Genomic DNA, 16,783 nt, shown 5'->3' on the forward strand with positions numbered 1-16,783 from the left:
AACTATACATTAACAAAAATAAAAACAAATGACTTATATACAATTTCACTGTGCATAATTTATTTTGAAGATCACATCAACATTGACTTTTTTAAATTATAAGGAAATAAATAAGTACCCTCCCAAAAATAAGTCCAAAATGCACATTAACATAATAGATGTTCTGAATCCCCCCCATCAGAGCAACTAAAATAAGCCTCTTCAGCTCTTTCCTTTCTCTTAGAGATCTGATCAATTTCTGTTGCATTGCCCTTTTTTATTACAGTAATTCAACAAGCTTGTTCTTTTTTGCTTTTTTTGTTGTTCCAAAAAACAAATGTGCATTTGAACCAATCAGAGCTAACTATCCATGCTGATCACATGTCATTCTGTCAGCCAATTGGACGGGCCACTAAATCCAGGGTGATTTGCGTGCGCACATCAATGTGACTCGTCAAACTCTGATAAACTGCTGCAGCTGGGGAGGGCTCAAGGAATAATTGATAAGTATTGGTGGAAACTGATTTCGCTACACAAACACTTTATTATGCTTGTTTTAACACTTGTGTATGGCAGAAAAACAATCAGGTGACTTGAAGCTCTGAGACCCCCAATTTGGCCAAATTTAAAAATTGTCCGATATGCATGTGTGATACATCATTGGAAAGCTTAAAATCTCAATTTTCTGGGGGAAGAAAAATTTTGGAGGGCTTTTAAAAAAAAAAAAAAAAAAAAAAAAAGTTTTTTAAACAGTAAACCCTATCTGGAGGTGAGTGCACGTCAGAGCAGAATTACAGAGGCCATTACTTTAACGAGATATTATTGCGTTGTTTTATTGCGTACCTTGTTTCGGTCCAAAAACTCCATGTCGCATGTATCAATGAGTGTCAAAACACAGCTGTGAATGGCCACAGCTGGATTTTTGGGGGATTTTATGGGTTAAACATGGTAATATAACAGGGGTCGCGATGCAGAAATCACAGACATCAAGGAGTGGTCGAGATTTTATTTTTCATATATTTACCTTTTTCAACGTTTTTTTTTTTTTTTTTTTCCAATTGTTCTTTGTTTGGATCGATTATTTATCATCTAACATATCGGGGAAAATGCGACAGTAACAAAAAAAAAAACAATTTAACGATAGTTATGAGGTAGATATCCGTGACTTTTTACAGACGTCATTTATTTCATTGTGACGTCATTTGTTTAAAAGTTTAAAATATGCGAGTGAATAATTACTTAGTCGTTTTTTTTTTTTTTTTTTTTTAACAAAATACTAGACATCAATTAATGATTCTAAGCTAAAACGACAGACATTTTGAATTATAATTCTTTAATTAATAATAATTAATTTTAAACGTTTTTTTCCCATTTTTCTTTGTTTGGATCGATTATTTATCATCTAACATATTGTAGAAAATGCGACAGTAACAAAAACAATACAATTAAGCGATCGTTATGAAGTATATATCGGTGTTTTCACAGACACCATTTTTTTCATTATGACATAAATTGTTTAAAAGTTTAAAATATGCGAGTGAATAATTTTTTAAAGTCGTTTTTTTTTTTAATATAAATTAAATATTAGACATCAATTAATGATTCTAAGCTAAAAATGACATTTTGAATAATAAATATAATTTATTACCTTCTTTTCATGGCTGGGTTGAAACAAAAACGGTTCCGCGACGTCTGTAAACAGGGGTTTCCAGGGTAAAACGGGCAAATTTAAAATAGGTCGGGGGGTACAAGATCAGAAACTGCTTTTTCAGCCTTGTCTTTTTTTTCCTTCATATGTAAATCTGATGTTGTTAGATTGTTTTTTTTCTTGGAGATGAGATACGTGTGTGACAGCCTGGCAGTTTTTTTTTCTTTTACGTAGGGTTTTGACAGCTGACGCCATATTTTCAGGATCAAAGCACTGTTTCGCCCCGTTCCGGCCCCGAATCTTTTACCAGAACTGCGTACCGGACCGTTCCGGCCCACTTTAACCCCTGTATCAGTGGCACCCAGTGAGTTAATATAATGGAAGAAAAATTAGCATTGAAGTATGTGAAGTAAGTGAATGATTTATTTTCTATTCAGCTTGCTCGCTGAACTTCCAAGTGTGTTTCAAAAGAGAAAGCACATCTGTCACAATAAAAGACAAAACAAATATATATTTATTTTCAAATGTCACTGAATCACCGGAGCAAAACGCCCTTTACCTGACAGGGTTTCCATCAACATCAAATGCGTGTCGGCGCCTTGCCGTTTGAGGTTTTTTTCCCCCCTTTTCTACCCTGCACCACATTTGCTCCTCTTTAGAAGGGGAAGAAGAATTCATAATTCAAGCAGCTGAAGGAAAATGACTAAAGCTGAAATATTGATGGCGGCGCTCGCTAACCGTACGCCACTCGTCCCTCCTCCTCCCTCACAGCTCTCTCAGGTGCTGCTAAGTGCTTTAAACCAGGACCTAGTCCAGTTCACACTCAAGGCGGGAGTGCAGGTGAACATCTTTGCCAGCCGACTGTCGCCAGGTGAGTGCGCATGCAGTCCTCTGGGACGCGCAAGTTCAATTCGGGTGACCGAGCAAGTTAGATTGCTTTATTATTGCTGTTGTTGTTAATTGCCACATTCTCTCACTCTCTCCTGTGATCCCTTCAAGCTCCTCTGGTGGACAGCAGCGATAGCAGCCACAGCAGCACCGCAATTATAATGCTGGTGTCGGTGGCTCTGATGGGTCTGCTTGTCTTTGCCATATATAAATTCAAAAGGTACAGTATGTGCAATGCCAACAACACAACAAAATGCAGCAAATAGTGAAAATAAGGATTGAAGGAATTTTACTTTCAAATTTATCACACATTTGAAACGGTTGATACCTGAGGTTCAAGGATAGCCCAGCAAGACTAAAAGACAACACAAATACTAAAAAAAATTTAATGTCGTCATAAAAGTCATGCAGTCTTATTGCATCGTGGAATTGATTGTTTTTTGCGGACACATTTTTGAGAGCCTAAAAATGCTCGAAAACTCACCAATTTTTACACACTCGTCCGGCCTGCCAACGATTTTGATAAAGTTGTCCTACACAATTTTGAAAAGAGCTCGATAGCACTACCTATATTAGTAAAACAAAGCCCTACGCCGGTACGTTTGACGTAGGGCTACAAAAACTGGCAGGCAGTTGTAGCACCTTGAGACATATCCCAAAATAAACAGGAAGCGAGAAGTTTTTTTTTTTTAATTATTGTTCAATTTTTGCACATTTGCTGAGTTGAAACTTTTCCGCATTTTCTTAAAGATTTCATGAGACATGATACATGATCAACATCTTGTTATTTTGACAACGTGACGGGGCCAGTGTATCTTAATTTTCAATTTCCCCACAAGACAAAATTCGTAATAACTCTTATATACATGGTGCAAAAAAATCCAAAATTTAGTCATATTAAGAGTCACAGATTGAAGAAATGGGTGACGTTATTCTGCTTTACATATAAAATAGGGCTGTCAAATTTATCCTGTTAACGGTGCGGTAATTAATTTTTTAATCACGTTAAAATATTTGATGCAATTAACGCATGGACAGAATGACCCGTTCATGCGTCGCCTCAAACAGTTTACAACAGGGGTGTCCAAACTTTTTGCAAAGGGGGCCAGATTTGGTGCGGTAAAAATGTGGGGGCCGACCTTGGCTGACATCCTCTACATAGAACAATATATTCAAGCAAATTTTAGCAAGCCATTCAGTGTGTCACATTTGCTTTATTATTTTTTTAAATTGAATAATTTCAACAATCTTACAACTAGCCTTTGTGGCGTTCTCTTTCGACTCTCGAGCTCTTGCGAAATACTGCTGCTGTGAAATTAAACTAGCTTCAAGTTGCTTCAATTTCTTGCCATACACGTCAGTGTGTCTTGTTTGGTAATATCGGCTAACATTGAAATCTTTAAAAACAGCGACTGTCTCTTTGCAAATGAGGCAGACACAGTTGTTGCATATTTTAGTGAAGAAATGGTCCAATTTCCACCTATCCTTGAAGCGTCGGCCGTCACAGTCAACTTTCTTTTTTTTTGTTGTCGCCATTTTAGAAAATGGAAGTAATGGGTCACACAGGGTAATGTCGCTTAGCCCTTCAATACCTGCAACATGAAGCAATTATCAGAGAATCCCAAAATTTGGAAAAATATGGTCCTAATGAAACCATTTTTTCAAATTTGTAAAAAGAAAAGTCTAAATGAATGTGTAATAAGCGCTCTAATATCTATAACTCATGCGAAATCATGTTTTTTTTTCTCATAGAAGCTGCAAATGCATGTGTTGACTTGCATCAATCGTTTTTTTTTTTTTTTTTTTTTCAAAAAAGAAATGTCAAAATTCTAAATTAGTCTCAAAATCATGAAATTTCAGGTGTATCAAATGTGATACATTTGGCAATAAAGGGTTAAAGTGCTGCTGCCTTTTAGTGGGTAAATGAGGAGCAGCATTTTGTGTGTAAGCTACTTCATATGCTGGTTGCAGTACTGCTGACCAATTTGTTAAGTCTGTGTGCGGGCCAGACGTTACTGATTTTATGACTGAGGCTGGAGGCCGGATGAAATTTGACCACGGGCCGCATTTGGCATTTGGGCATTTCTGGTTTACAATGACGCCATTTTAGCACTTTGGGAGCGAAAAGGCGAAATGCGAGTGGACACAGGCGTTCATTGACGAGCTTTTTCTTAACACGTTTAATTGAACATAAAGCAGAATATATTGTATACCATTTGCATCCACTACTGACAGTCATGATTGCCCAACTTCCCAGCATGCACTTGGGCGAAGCAGGAGACGATCTTTTTCTTAACACGCTTAATTGAACACAACGCAGAACATACGGTATACCATTTGCAGCCACCACTGACAGTCATGGTTGCCCAACTTCCCATCATGCATTTGGGCAGAGCAGGAGACAATCTTTTTCTTAACACGCGTAATTGAACACAATGCAGAACATATTGTATACCATTTGCAGCCACCACTGACAGTCATGGTTGCCCAACTTCCCATCACGCATTTAGGCAGAGCAGGAGACGATCTTTTTCTTAAAGGGATCCTCTATTTTTAAGACAAGTAATTCTTAAAAGATAAATGTTAGTATGAGTTATAATAATTTGATATTAAAACCCCTCTTAATGTTTTTGTTTTCATAAAGTTTGTAAAATTATTTTAAGTGATAGGTCGCCATTCTTGTTACGTTGCAGTGCGTGACGTCACCGGGCCCGTTGACGAAATTCCAGCGTGTCACTCGTTAGCTTTCCCAAAATGTTGTCAGTTCTACCCTTCCTATTTGAACCAGATCTGAAAAGTGAAGAGCAGGACAGCACTGTCGGTCGTTCACAAGACGAGCTTTAGGGAAAAATGTGTGCAGCAAATACCTGATAAGACAAACGTTGGGCAAAACTGGTGATGCACTCGCTGCAAGTGAGTTTCAATGGCAACAGAGCGAGAGAGTGCTGTTGGGAGCGAGAGTGTATGCTGTTGGGAACTCCAGTTTTATTAGCAGATATTCAAGGTAAGCATATTGTGTTTTCAAACTTATCCCAATATAATTATGTAGATTGTTAGCATCCAGAGCTGTCGTGTGCTGTACATACAGTACAGGCCAAAGAGCACACCTTGTGTAATCCATGTCTTGTACATTGTAACGCGTGGTAGCTAGGATACGTGTATAAAAGTTCTAAAACGGGGAGAAGCTTCCACTTATGCACATTTATTCACATAAAATAATATTTCCACCTTTACCACTCTTCACTTGGGAGCTCAGCAGTACGCAAACACACGTTCCCTGATGAACTCCAACATTGTTGTAAGGTCCACGTCAGAGTCACTGTCGTCACTGTAGCGTGCCATAGTGCTTTAATTATTTAGTATGATATGGGGAGAACTCCCACGAAGAATAGTCAACAAAAAAGATAGCAATTGTAATCCAAATCATTGTTTTTACTCACTCGAAGATCCAGGAATTAGACCGATCCCATGGCAATGTTGCAGCCGTGATCAGGCCGTCGATTCCACAAAATAGACTGATCCGAAAGCCGCTGTGTGACCGACGAATCAAAAAAATGGACAGATCCGAAACCAATATTGCAGACGTGGTGGGAAAATAGACGGATCCCTTACTTGACTGAGGATCCAGGAAAAATGTTCGGGCGCCAGTTGTAAGGCGTGGTGGGTAGGATACGTGCATACAGGGACCAAAAAGGGGGAGAAGCTTCCACTTATGCACATTTATTCACTAAAAATAATAATTTCACCTTGACCACTCACTTCACTCCCCTTGTTTCCATTTGACTGGAAATTGCATCCAAAAGCAGCACATCGTGGCATTTTACTTCGCGAGTTTAGGCAGCAATAAGCAATTGTTGAACACGCTACACATTTGGAAAGATCCCAGTGACGTCATCACTGCGAGCCCACAAACCATGGCGCCAACTAACGGTCAAAATATGTACTAAATATTATAAAATATTGCCATTGAATTAACATTTTATGTGTTTCTAACAACATATTTTAGGACAAGAGAACAATTGTGGTTTATTAGAGCCTACATGTATTTAAGTTAGAGAATCCCTTTAACACGCTTAATTGAGCACAACGCAGAACATACTGTATACCATGTGCAGCCACCACTGACAGTCATGGTTGCCAATTCCCATCATGCATTTGGGCGGAACAGTTAAGTCGGTACAGTATCATTTAGTGAAAGCACACCAAAAATAATATTCCTACTTCTCAAAAAAATAATGGTTACAAAAAGGAAAGCGCTCAATGCAAAGAGAACTGGCATTTCCAATCAAAATAGCAGTGCAAAATACACATAAGACTTACTCAGACTTTGCCTTGGCTCGATCTCTAATTAATTTAAAACTCACCATTGACACCTTGTGGTGTATTTTCAATCACTTTACTTTACTTACTACTTTACTTTCCATTCCAACAATAATTTCTAGAAAAATATGGCATATTTTAGAGATGGTTTGAATTGCTATTAATTACGATTAATTAATTTTTAAGCTGTGATTAACTCCATTAAAAATTTTAATCGTTTGACAGCCCTAGTATAAAACCAGCTAGTGGTGACAAAAAGTCAATTTTTTTTGGTTTTTTTTGTGTGTTCTGCACATTGCACGTAGACTTGATAAGCCAGAAATATACATTAAAGGGCGTGGCTATAACAGCCATTGAATTTTGATGATTTCCACTCATTATAAAAGCTGTTGGTACATGACCCAAAATGGTCCTATCGTTTCAAAATTTCACACATTTGCGGCGAGACAAGGTTAAAAAACATCGACGAAATAATATTTATCGTTGTAGTCGTAGTGCCAACTTCTGGCTGTAGGAAGTTACATTTTAATCTTCCATATCATTCCAGTAATGTTTTAACTGGATTGTCTTAAAAATTGCTGTGAGCGTTGCTTTGATTTAGCTTAAACTAAAAAAAAGTTTTGGGGATTACGCCAAATGCCGTTGCCTTGGCGATTAGTTGATCGCCAAGAAAAATGCTGCTGTTTTAGAGGGTATGAACATTTTCAAAAACTCAAAGTACTTGGTACACATATAGAATGTTCCAAGCATGATTTTTGAGGAATGGCCACATAGTACCCTTGGAAAGTTTTGAAACTTCTGCGTCTGTGAAGTTGCACGAAAATGAGCACCCTCTAAATTTTGATGTGTGACTTTTTTTAGCCATTGAACTACTCTATGTAGTACTGAAAACTGAAACTGACTCAAAGTGTTCATTGGATCATTTAAAGCACCTTCACCTGTCCTGAACTCCTCATCTAAGTAACAGGACCAAAAGTAACAGAAGTGTTTATTTATTTAAGGACATTTTAATTGATTTCAAAGAGGATAATTGATTTGACATACATTCATTCAATTTCCGTACCACTTATCCTCCAAAGGGTAGCGAGGTTGCTGGAGCCTAACCCAGCTGATTGTAGGTAGGAGGCAGTGTACACCCTGAACTGGTTACCAGCCAATCGCAGTGCACAGACAACATTTCACACCCAACCCCCTTTCAGACATATGCTGAACTCTGGTTAAATCTCGGGATTTAAACAGGTAGCCCTTATATCTGAAAGCAATTTCTCGGGTCGACTGACACGGAGATGACACGGTCCTCGTAAAATGTCCGGGACTTACCCGGGACACGGCATTTGTGAAAGCAGCCGTTTAATTTCCGGGTCACAGCGCGAAGGTTGATGACGTAAATATTAGGGTTGGGAATCTCTGGCATGAAGTCGATTCGATATGTAGCTAGATACACAGGCTACGATTCGATTAAAAAAACAATACATTTTTAAGGCCGAGCGATTCGATACGATTCGATACAGTGTAAGAACGATACGGTTCGATAGAGTGAAAAGCAAAATTTCCTACCAATGTCATGTTTTATTTTTTTATGAAAAAAAAATAAAAATAAGGCTTACCATATGACCGTCATTTTGTTGGATGGGATTGATAATAAAATAAAACTCCAGTGACAGACAACAATAAAGTGTAGTAATTCAGTTAAAGTATTTCCTGGTGTTTTGAACACAAGAGGTAAGTAGTTGAAGTGCAAACGTTCAACGTAAACATCTTGCAAACAAAAGATATTAATTATATGCAGCAGCTCTAGAAAAAAAAAAGAATTAAACCTGCTAGTGTTATCATAAATAAATAATAAATTATGCTTTACGACTGGTATAATTGGGGGAATAAAAACATGGCATTTTAGACAGACAGGTCAATAATCATTACTTTAACCTAATACACAGCAAAGCCATTCACTCATGCCTGTGCTTTCTCATTTTTTTATTCCTCATCACTGTCCATATCTTTTTTGAAGGGCAGATTTTTCTTGAGGAAGATCAACTAATCCACACGTTTATGTTTAAGTAGACTGCGTTTCGTGGAAACAATATGCTGCCCTTTCCACCACTGCAGTGGGTTATTTTTCAGGGTTAAAAACTCACGATCTCTGTAACGCTCCACACTTCACACAAGCTCTGTCCCATGCGAACAGATCCGGCTGCCTTCATCACTTTGATGTCCGACTTTTGTTTTCCTGTGTGCGTTGAAAATCAATCGTTGCACGTCGCTGGCGTCGGTGATCACACTGTCCATTGTTTTAGCATGTTGCTTCGTTGCCACTAATACTTTCATTTTGGGCTGTGAAGAAAATGCTACGGCGAGTGCGTTACAGTGGTTTCGTTAGCTCTCGCAATGTTATGACACGCCTCTGACGATCGGGTAATGACGGCGACTAGTAGCGGTTCTGCTGAAATGCAAGGGAAGTTGAGGCAACCATGACTGTGAGTACTGCTTGTCCATATTATATCGTGCGTGCGGTCTCGATCTAAGTGCGCTGTATGGTGAATGACACAAGCGCAGCATGTGAAGTAAAAGCTAAATTATTATCATATTAGGCAATGCATTGAACTAGGCATTAGAAGCCGATTCTTGTGCTCGCGATAGCCGAATTCTATCTTTACTATCGGTTCATTGAATATTTAATGGTTAATTACTGTCGAATGGTAACTTTACTATCGATACATCTGTATCTCTCACCTGTAAAACCGGAAATCCGGTCGTATCGGTTTATCGTTCTCAAGCTTAATAAATATCATGTCGGGCCGATCGTCATTTCTTCTTTCTTCGCAGAAAGGCGAGAAGCGGTAAACAAACATCGCAATTATCAACATGGGAAACTGGAAAGGTAGCAAAATTCAACTGGAAACATAACAACATTGAATTGCTACTGGATCTTAGAGCTGAGGAAGGGACAGTCCATCGTCTGTCTTATGAAATCTGTGGTTTAGTTTGTTGTCGATGCCAACCAAAATTGACCGGGTTATAAAATCCCGCCCCATGCACATAGAGCAACAAGTTGCCAACATTGTACAAGTCGAAAGTGTTCAACACGGGTAATTCTGAAAGCCATGACACGGGTAAATCCCGTGCCACTTTACACGAGAATTTAGCGGGAAATGAGTCTGAAAATGGCTTCACAATCACACCTATGGAAAATTTAAAGCGTCCACTCACCCTAACATTTGTGTTTTTGGGATGTTGGAGGAAGCCAGAGTACATGTAGAAAACCCACACAGGCACGGGGAGAACACGTAAACCACATACGGAGGCTGGAGCCTAGCATTGAACTCTTGATCTTAGAACGGTGAGGCAGACATGCTAACCACTGACTCACCGTGTTGCAGTTTGACAGACAAGTAAAAATAAAATTGAATTACAAGCGGGGCAACATAATGAATGTAATAAGTCAGATGACCACTGCATAGAGACTCATAAAAACAAACAGCATCTGTATTCCCTGACTCCGTTATTATTCCTTTTCACACTTGCTCTCTATCGTGCACCTTAATGCATAGGTAGAGCGCTCAGTAAAGGAGAATACCTTAATCCTTTTGCAAGGTCCTTTCAGAAAAACATGTCTACGTGTGTTCGCATTTTGTCCTAATTGCCTCATTTAAATTCGTCCCATCATCTCGTAGCAAGCACCTTACCGCTGAACTCCCTTTCAAACTTCCCACAAGTATTTAAAGCCGCATATCTCTGAGTTATCGACACTGGCGACACAATAATAGCTGCAGGAATAAGACAATTCCCCTCTGTCTCAATCTGTGCAATATTACAGGCAATGACAGCCTAATCAATTCTCCCCCAGCCTAAGTGCCAAATAGGTGTCAGAGCCCCGCAGTTATCAATATTCATCTGTGTGACAATGTGAGCCTCGACCTTTAGGAAATGCTAAACACTGCCGCACAAGGTGCACAATGGCAGCAAAGGGTGACGAGATAAGTCTGGAGACGATATGTATTATACAGTAAATTGCATGCACTGCTGCATGCATGTAGTTAAACAGACACAGGTCCGGGGGAACGCCATGTGTCACTGTAGGAATTAATAATAACATTCTGCAGTATTTTACTTGATTAAAAAAAAAATAAATGAATCAGGTGATAAATATTCAAAGCAGAGTTATCATCATGATTTCATGCTTCAATTCAATTATCATAGTCCAACCATTGAAGTGTGTGAGCCTTTGCCACCAGGGGGTACTATATAGTAGTTTAAAATTAACAATCCTACATATTTAGTGATGATACTATTTTAAAGTAGTACTGGTCCTTCTAAAAAAAATAGCATACTGTGATAAAGTTAATTATTTTCTGTAATGTACTGATAAATATTAGACTTTCATATATTTTAGACTCATTACACACAGCTGAAGTAGTTCAAGCCTTTTATTGTTTTAATATTGATGATTTTGGCAAAAAAGTCAAGAAAAAACTAAAATCCCTATCTCAAAAAATTAGCATATCATGAAAAGGTACTTTAAAGAAGCTACTAACCTGATCATCGGAATCGACAAATTAACTCAAAATAACTGCGAAAGATTCCTGAGGCTTTTAAAAACTCCCAGCCTGGTTCATAACTCAAAACCACAATCATGGGCAAGACTGCCGACCTGACTGCTGTCCAGAAGGCCTTCATTGACACCCTCAAACAAGAGGCTAAGACACAGAAAGAAATTTCTGAGCCAATAGCTGTTTCCATAGTGCTGTAGGCACTATGGAAACAGGCACCTCAGTGGGAAGGAAAAAGTGTGGCAGGAAACGCTGCACCACCAGAAGAGGTGACCGCACCCTGAGAAAGATTGTGGAGAAAGGCCGATTTCAGACCATGGGGGACCTGCAGAAACAATGGAGTGAGTCTGGAGTAGAAACATCCAGAGCCACTGTGCACAGGCGTGTGCTGGAAATGGGCTACAGGTGCCGCATTCCCCAGGTCAAGCCACTTTTGAACCTGAAACAGCGGCAGAAGCGCCTGACCTGGGCTACAGAGAAGCAGCACTGGACTGTTGCTCAGTGGTCCAAAGTACTTTTTTCAGATGAAAGCAAATTTTGCATGTCATTGGGAAATCAAGGTGCCAGAGTTTGGAGGAAGACTGGGGAGAAGGAAATGCCAAAATGCCTGAAGTCCGGTGTCAAGTACCCACAGTCAGTGATGGTCTGGGGTGCCATGTCAGCTGCTGGTGTTGGTCTACTGTGTTTTATCAAGGGCAGGGTCAATGCAGCTAGCTATCAAGATATTTTGGGACACTTCATGCTTCCATCTGCTGAAAAGCCTTATGGAGATGAAGATTTCATTTTTCAGCACGACCTGGACCCTGCTCACAGTGCTAAAACCACCGGTAAATGGTTTACTGACCATGGCATTACTGTGCTCCATTGGCCTGCCAACTCTCCTGACCTGAACCCCATAGAGAATCTGATGGATATTGTGAAGAGGAAGTTGAGAGACACCAGACCCAACACTGTGTATGAGCTTAATGCCGCTATCGAATCATCCTGGGCCTCCATAACACCTCAGCAGTGCCAGAAGCTGATTGCCTCCATGCCACGCCGCATTGAAGCAGTCATTTCTGCAAAAGAATTCCCAACAAGTATTGAGTACACAGCTGCTATAATTAATTGAAGGTTGAGTTATTTGTATTAAAAAACACTTTTTTGTATTGGTCGGATGAAATATGTAAATTTTTTGAGATAGGGATTTTTGTTTTTTCGTGACTTTTTTGCCAAAATCATCAGTATTAAAACAATAAAAGGCTTGAACTACTTCAGTTGTGTGTAATGTATCTAAAATATATGAAAATCTAATGTTTATCAGTATATTAAAGAAAATAATAAACTTTATCACAATATGCTATTTTTTTTGTAAGGACTAGCATATCATCCAGTGTTTGATTGCCTGAAACACACTTGTATGACATTTATAGCTACTACATAGAATATAGCTAGTACCCAGTTATTGTTACTCAAATCTATCTATTCACACAAATGAGCAGAGGAAATCACCCAAAACACCCTCAAATATAATACTGTATTATTTTTAAGGTTCTTGTTCTATTCATTCATTAGCCACGTTTACATGCTGACTTTTATTCATACCGATTCAAATCATTCCGAATGGAAATTTCAGATCAGCTGTTTACATGTCACTTCATCTATTCCGATCCAGCGTTTACATGTGTCTGCCTTTATTCCGAAAGGACGTTTGACAACTGCCGTCTGACATGCGCAGATTAATCAAAACAAAGCGTCACGTTGCAAAACATGGAGATCGATCGTCAGATCAGCTGCTGTTTTAACTTTTCGAGTGGAAACAAAACTTCAGAATGATACGCCGTTCATTTAAAAACTTGTGTGGGTGCGCTGTGCGTGTGCTTGGAAGCCATGTTGCAAGTGACGTTACTTATGTCACCAAGTGACGTCACCACATCAGTACGGCGCATGTGCAGAAAGAACGCAACCAGACACCATTCCGCTTCCCTGTTTACATGATATAATTTTACTTCTAATCGGTTTGGGAAAAGGAATATTCCACCCCTGTGAATCGGAATGAAATTCCATTCGGTTTGGGCCTGTTCATTCCGAATGAGGTGTTTATATGGAACACATTTATTCGGTTTGAACAAATATTCCGATTGTAATTGGAATATTTGGCTCCATGTAAACGTGGCAATTGACTGCGTAATAAATAAACGTACCACATTTTTTACAAATACATTTTTGTGCGATCCACTTATAACACTGTAATGCATTAGTATTTGAACTAAATTGACAGGTAGCTTGATGACATGACAGAAAGGTAGCGCGTTGCATTGTGGGAGTTTCTGGGGGTTGAAGTGTTAGCATTATGGTGGTGACCATTTTTCGGTGAGAACAAGGTTAGTGATGCTTTTTTTTGTTTGTTGTGTAAATGTGGTCCGTCTTCGACTTTGTGTCCACCTATGCAGCTAATGTTGATTGCTATTTTGAACACGGTTTTAATGAAAAATAGCATCGCTAACCTTCTTCTCGCCAAAAAATGTAATTGACCCCCAGCCACTCCCACATTACAAATCTGTGACATTATTATGGAACCGTTAAATGATTATTTAACCGGTTAATTATTATTCTATCAAATAAGTGAGAGTTTATTTTTACAATCAAAAAGGAATTCCAAAGATGAGGTAATATTTTACTGGATGTGGCCATTTTAAAACTTTGGTCAGTAGAATTTATGTTCCCGCAGACATAGATGGTTTTCTCGTGTGTGTTCTTTTCTTTTTAATCATTCAGAAAAATTAGAATTCCAAAAATATTAAATTACCTGCTTCAATTTTGGGAGGTCGGTACAAATACTTTTGTTTTTGGGAAGATGACGTAATTTTTTCTTACGGGGAGGTGTTAAAGTAAATAAGTTGTATCTTTGGAAAAGAGTTCATTGTGAGGATATAGTATTAGTATAGTATGGATGCACTAGTATGCTGAACATCACTAAAGATGCTACTTCCACATTGCATTTTTGACATTCTTGACAACAACGCACTACTTTTCTATGGCCAAAGCACAAAAACAACATAAAGATACGATATAATTAACAAACTTATACAAACTGAGATAATTAGTGACTACATCTATTTTTCTGAGTGTTAAAAAAGGAGGCTTCCATTTGAGGGTGTGGGTGTAACATCTGGTGGCTTAATTGCGTCAAAAGAAAATAGGCATGTTTCTACTTTTATTGTGATACAATCCTTACAAAGTTGCAATTGGAGTTAGACAAGCAAAAATAAAGACAAAGTTTGAGGCGGAACTGTCGTGTGCATCTGAGGGGATGAAAAATTGATTGAAGATGGAGGTGAACAATAGGAAAGTGCAAGTGCGATACCCGCTGGATCGCAAAGTGGCCCAGTTCCCTTGCTTTCAAGCAAACCTCCAGCGGGCGTCCTTAAAAATAGAGTGCCACGCATTATGTTTAGTGGAAGCATTAGTGCGGTGCACTTGATGGCAGCTCTCCATTAACTTGCTTTTCCCTCCAATCTTCTTATTATTATTTTAGAAGACACTTACACCACTCACAAAGAGTTCAGCAATATTGGGATTAAATGTCAAGCTGAGCCTAAATGTGAACTGTATTGACTTTCTAAATTTAAAATATGTTGTGCATTTTTAAATTTATTTATTTGTAGCACTTTTTTTTGTAAAAGGTGCTGTATGAATTTCTTACTAAACATTAGATGGCCAATATTTTAGTGTCTCAACATGTGAACTTGCTGACAGGGTGGATATTTTTAGAAAATCTCATTTAAATAAGGCGTGGTGGCCTTTCTCTTACCAACATTATTTAGTCGTTAAGGTGACTGTTTAACAAATATCATTATTATTATTATTATTTTTAATTCTAAGATTGTTGAATCAATTCATTTTGCTGTCAGAGTGAGCATTCAACTACCTGGGTTTAAAAAAAAAAAATACATTGTGAAACATATTGTAGTTATTTTTTAATATATATTACGGAAAACACACAAGGCTGAAAAAGCAGTTTCTGCTCTTGCACCGTCTTTGACATAAATTGCTGTATTTTAAGCCAAAAGAACTGTTGTTTGATAGAACAATATGACTTTATGCTGCCATAAGTTTCATGGCGAACCACGCCCATTGACTATTTTTAATTAGTCCGTTTTACCCTGGAGATCCCCTTTTACAGACACTGCGCAACCACTTTTGTTTCAACCGAGCCATAGAGTCTATTATTTTTTAAATCTTAGAATCATTAATTGATGTCTAATTGTCTAATTAATTGATGTCTGTAAATAGATCCTGGATATCTACCTGATAACTATTGCTTAATTGTATTTTTGTTGTTGTTGTTACTTTCGCATTTCCCCTGATACTTTGGAGGATAAATAATCGATCCAAACACAGAAAAATCGAAAGAAAAAAAAAATGTTTCAAAGGGTATTTGAAAATCTCAACCACTCCTTATTGTCTGTGACTTCCGCGTAAACACCTTTGCTATATTACTGTATTTCACCTATAAAATCCCCACAGAGTCCGGCTGTGGCCATTCACAGCTATATCACTCGGTGATAGATGCTACACGGAATTTTTGGATCGAAACAGTTACCAATAATATCTCGTTAAAATCGGTGTGTCTATAATGATGCTCGCACTTCGAGTTACTGGAAAGCCACAAAATTGCATACATTGCAGTCGAATGCTTGTGCGAGAAATATGAACACAGCATGCTAACTGACTAGCGCGCTATCCATTATCTTTTTTACCCTTATTGCTGTCTGGATGCTTATTATGGGATTATATTGGTGTATTAGATACATTAGATCAGTGGTCCTTAACCCTGCCAAAGGTACCGCACCCCACAGGTTAACATGTGGATTCACCGAACCCTTTGGAATTAGATGATAAAGCATTTTTTCCCCCAAATTCAACACCAATGTACAGTGGGGCAAATAAGTATTTAGTCAACCACCAATTGTGCAAGTTCTCCTACTTGAAAGCATTAGAGAGGCCTGTAATTGTCAACATAGGTAAACCTCAACCATGAGAGACAGAATGTGGGAAAAAAAACAGAAAATCACATTGTTTGATTTTTATAGAATCTCTTTCCAAATTAGATTGGAAAATAAGTATTTGGTCACCTACAAATAAGCAAGATTTCTGGCTGTCAAAGAGGTCTAACGTCTTCTAACGAGGTCTGACGAGGCTCCACTCGTTACCTGTTTTAATGGCACCTGTTTTAACTCATTATCGGTATAAAAGACACCTGTCCACAACCTCAGTCACACTCTAAACTCCACTATGGCCAAGACCAAAGAGCTGTCGAAGGACACCAGTGACAAAATTGTAGACCTGCACCAGGCTGGGAAGACTGAATCTTCAATAAGTAAAACGCTTGATGTAAAAGGGTTGGCGTGGCTCAGTG

At 38.5% G+C, this 16,783-nt stretch overlaps 1 protein-coding gene across 1 annotated transcript in view; it reads left to right on the forward strand.

Moving 5' to 3' along the window:
• The window catches only part of LOC130922709 (VPS10 domain-containing receptor SorCS1-like), a 171,964-nt gene that overhangs the window by 142,590 nt on the left and 12,591 nt on the right, over positions 1-16,783 (forward strand). Inside the window, exons 24-25 of the mRNA XM_057847663.1 lie at positions 2,399-2,498; positions 2,627-2,735. Coding sequence (XP_057703646.1) covers positions 2,399-2,498; positions 2,627-2,735 — 209 coding nt within the window. The remainder of the gene's footprint in view (positions 1-2,398; positions 2,499-2,626; positions 2,736-16,783) is intronic.

Source organism: Corythoichthys intestinalis, chromosome 10 (assembly GCF_030265065.1).
Source record: "Corythoichthys intestinalis isolate RoL2023-P3 chromosome 10, ASM3026506v1, whole genome shotgun sequence".
Taxonomy (NCBI): domain Eukaryota; kingdom Metazoa; phylum Chordata; class Actinopteri; order Syngnathiformes; family Syngnathidae; genus Corythoichthys; species Corythoichthys intestinalis.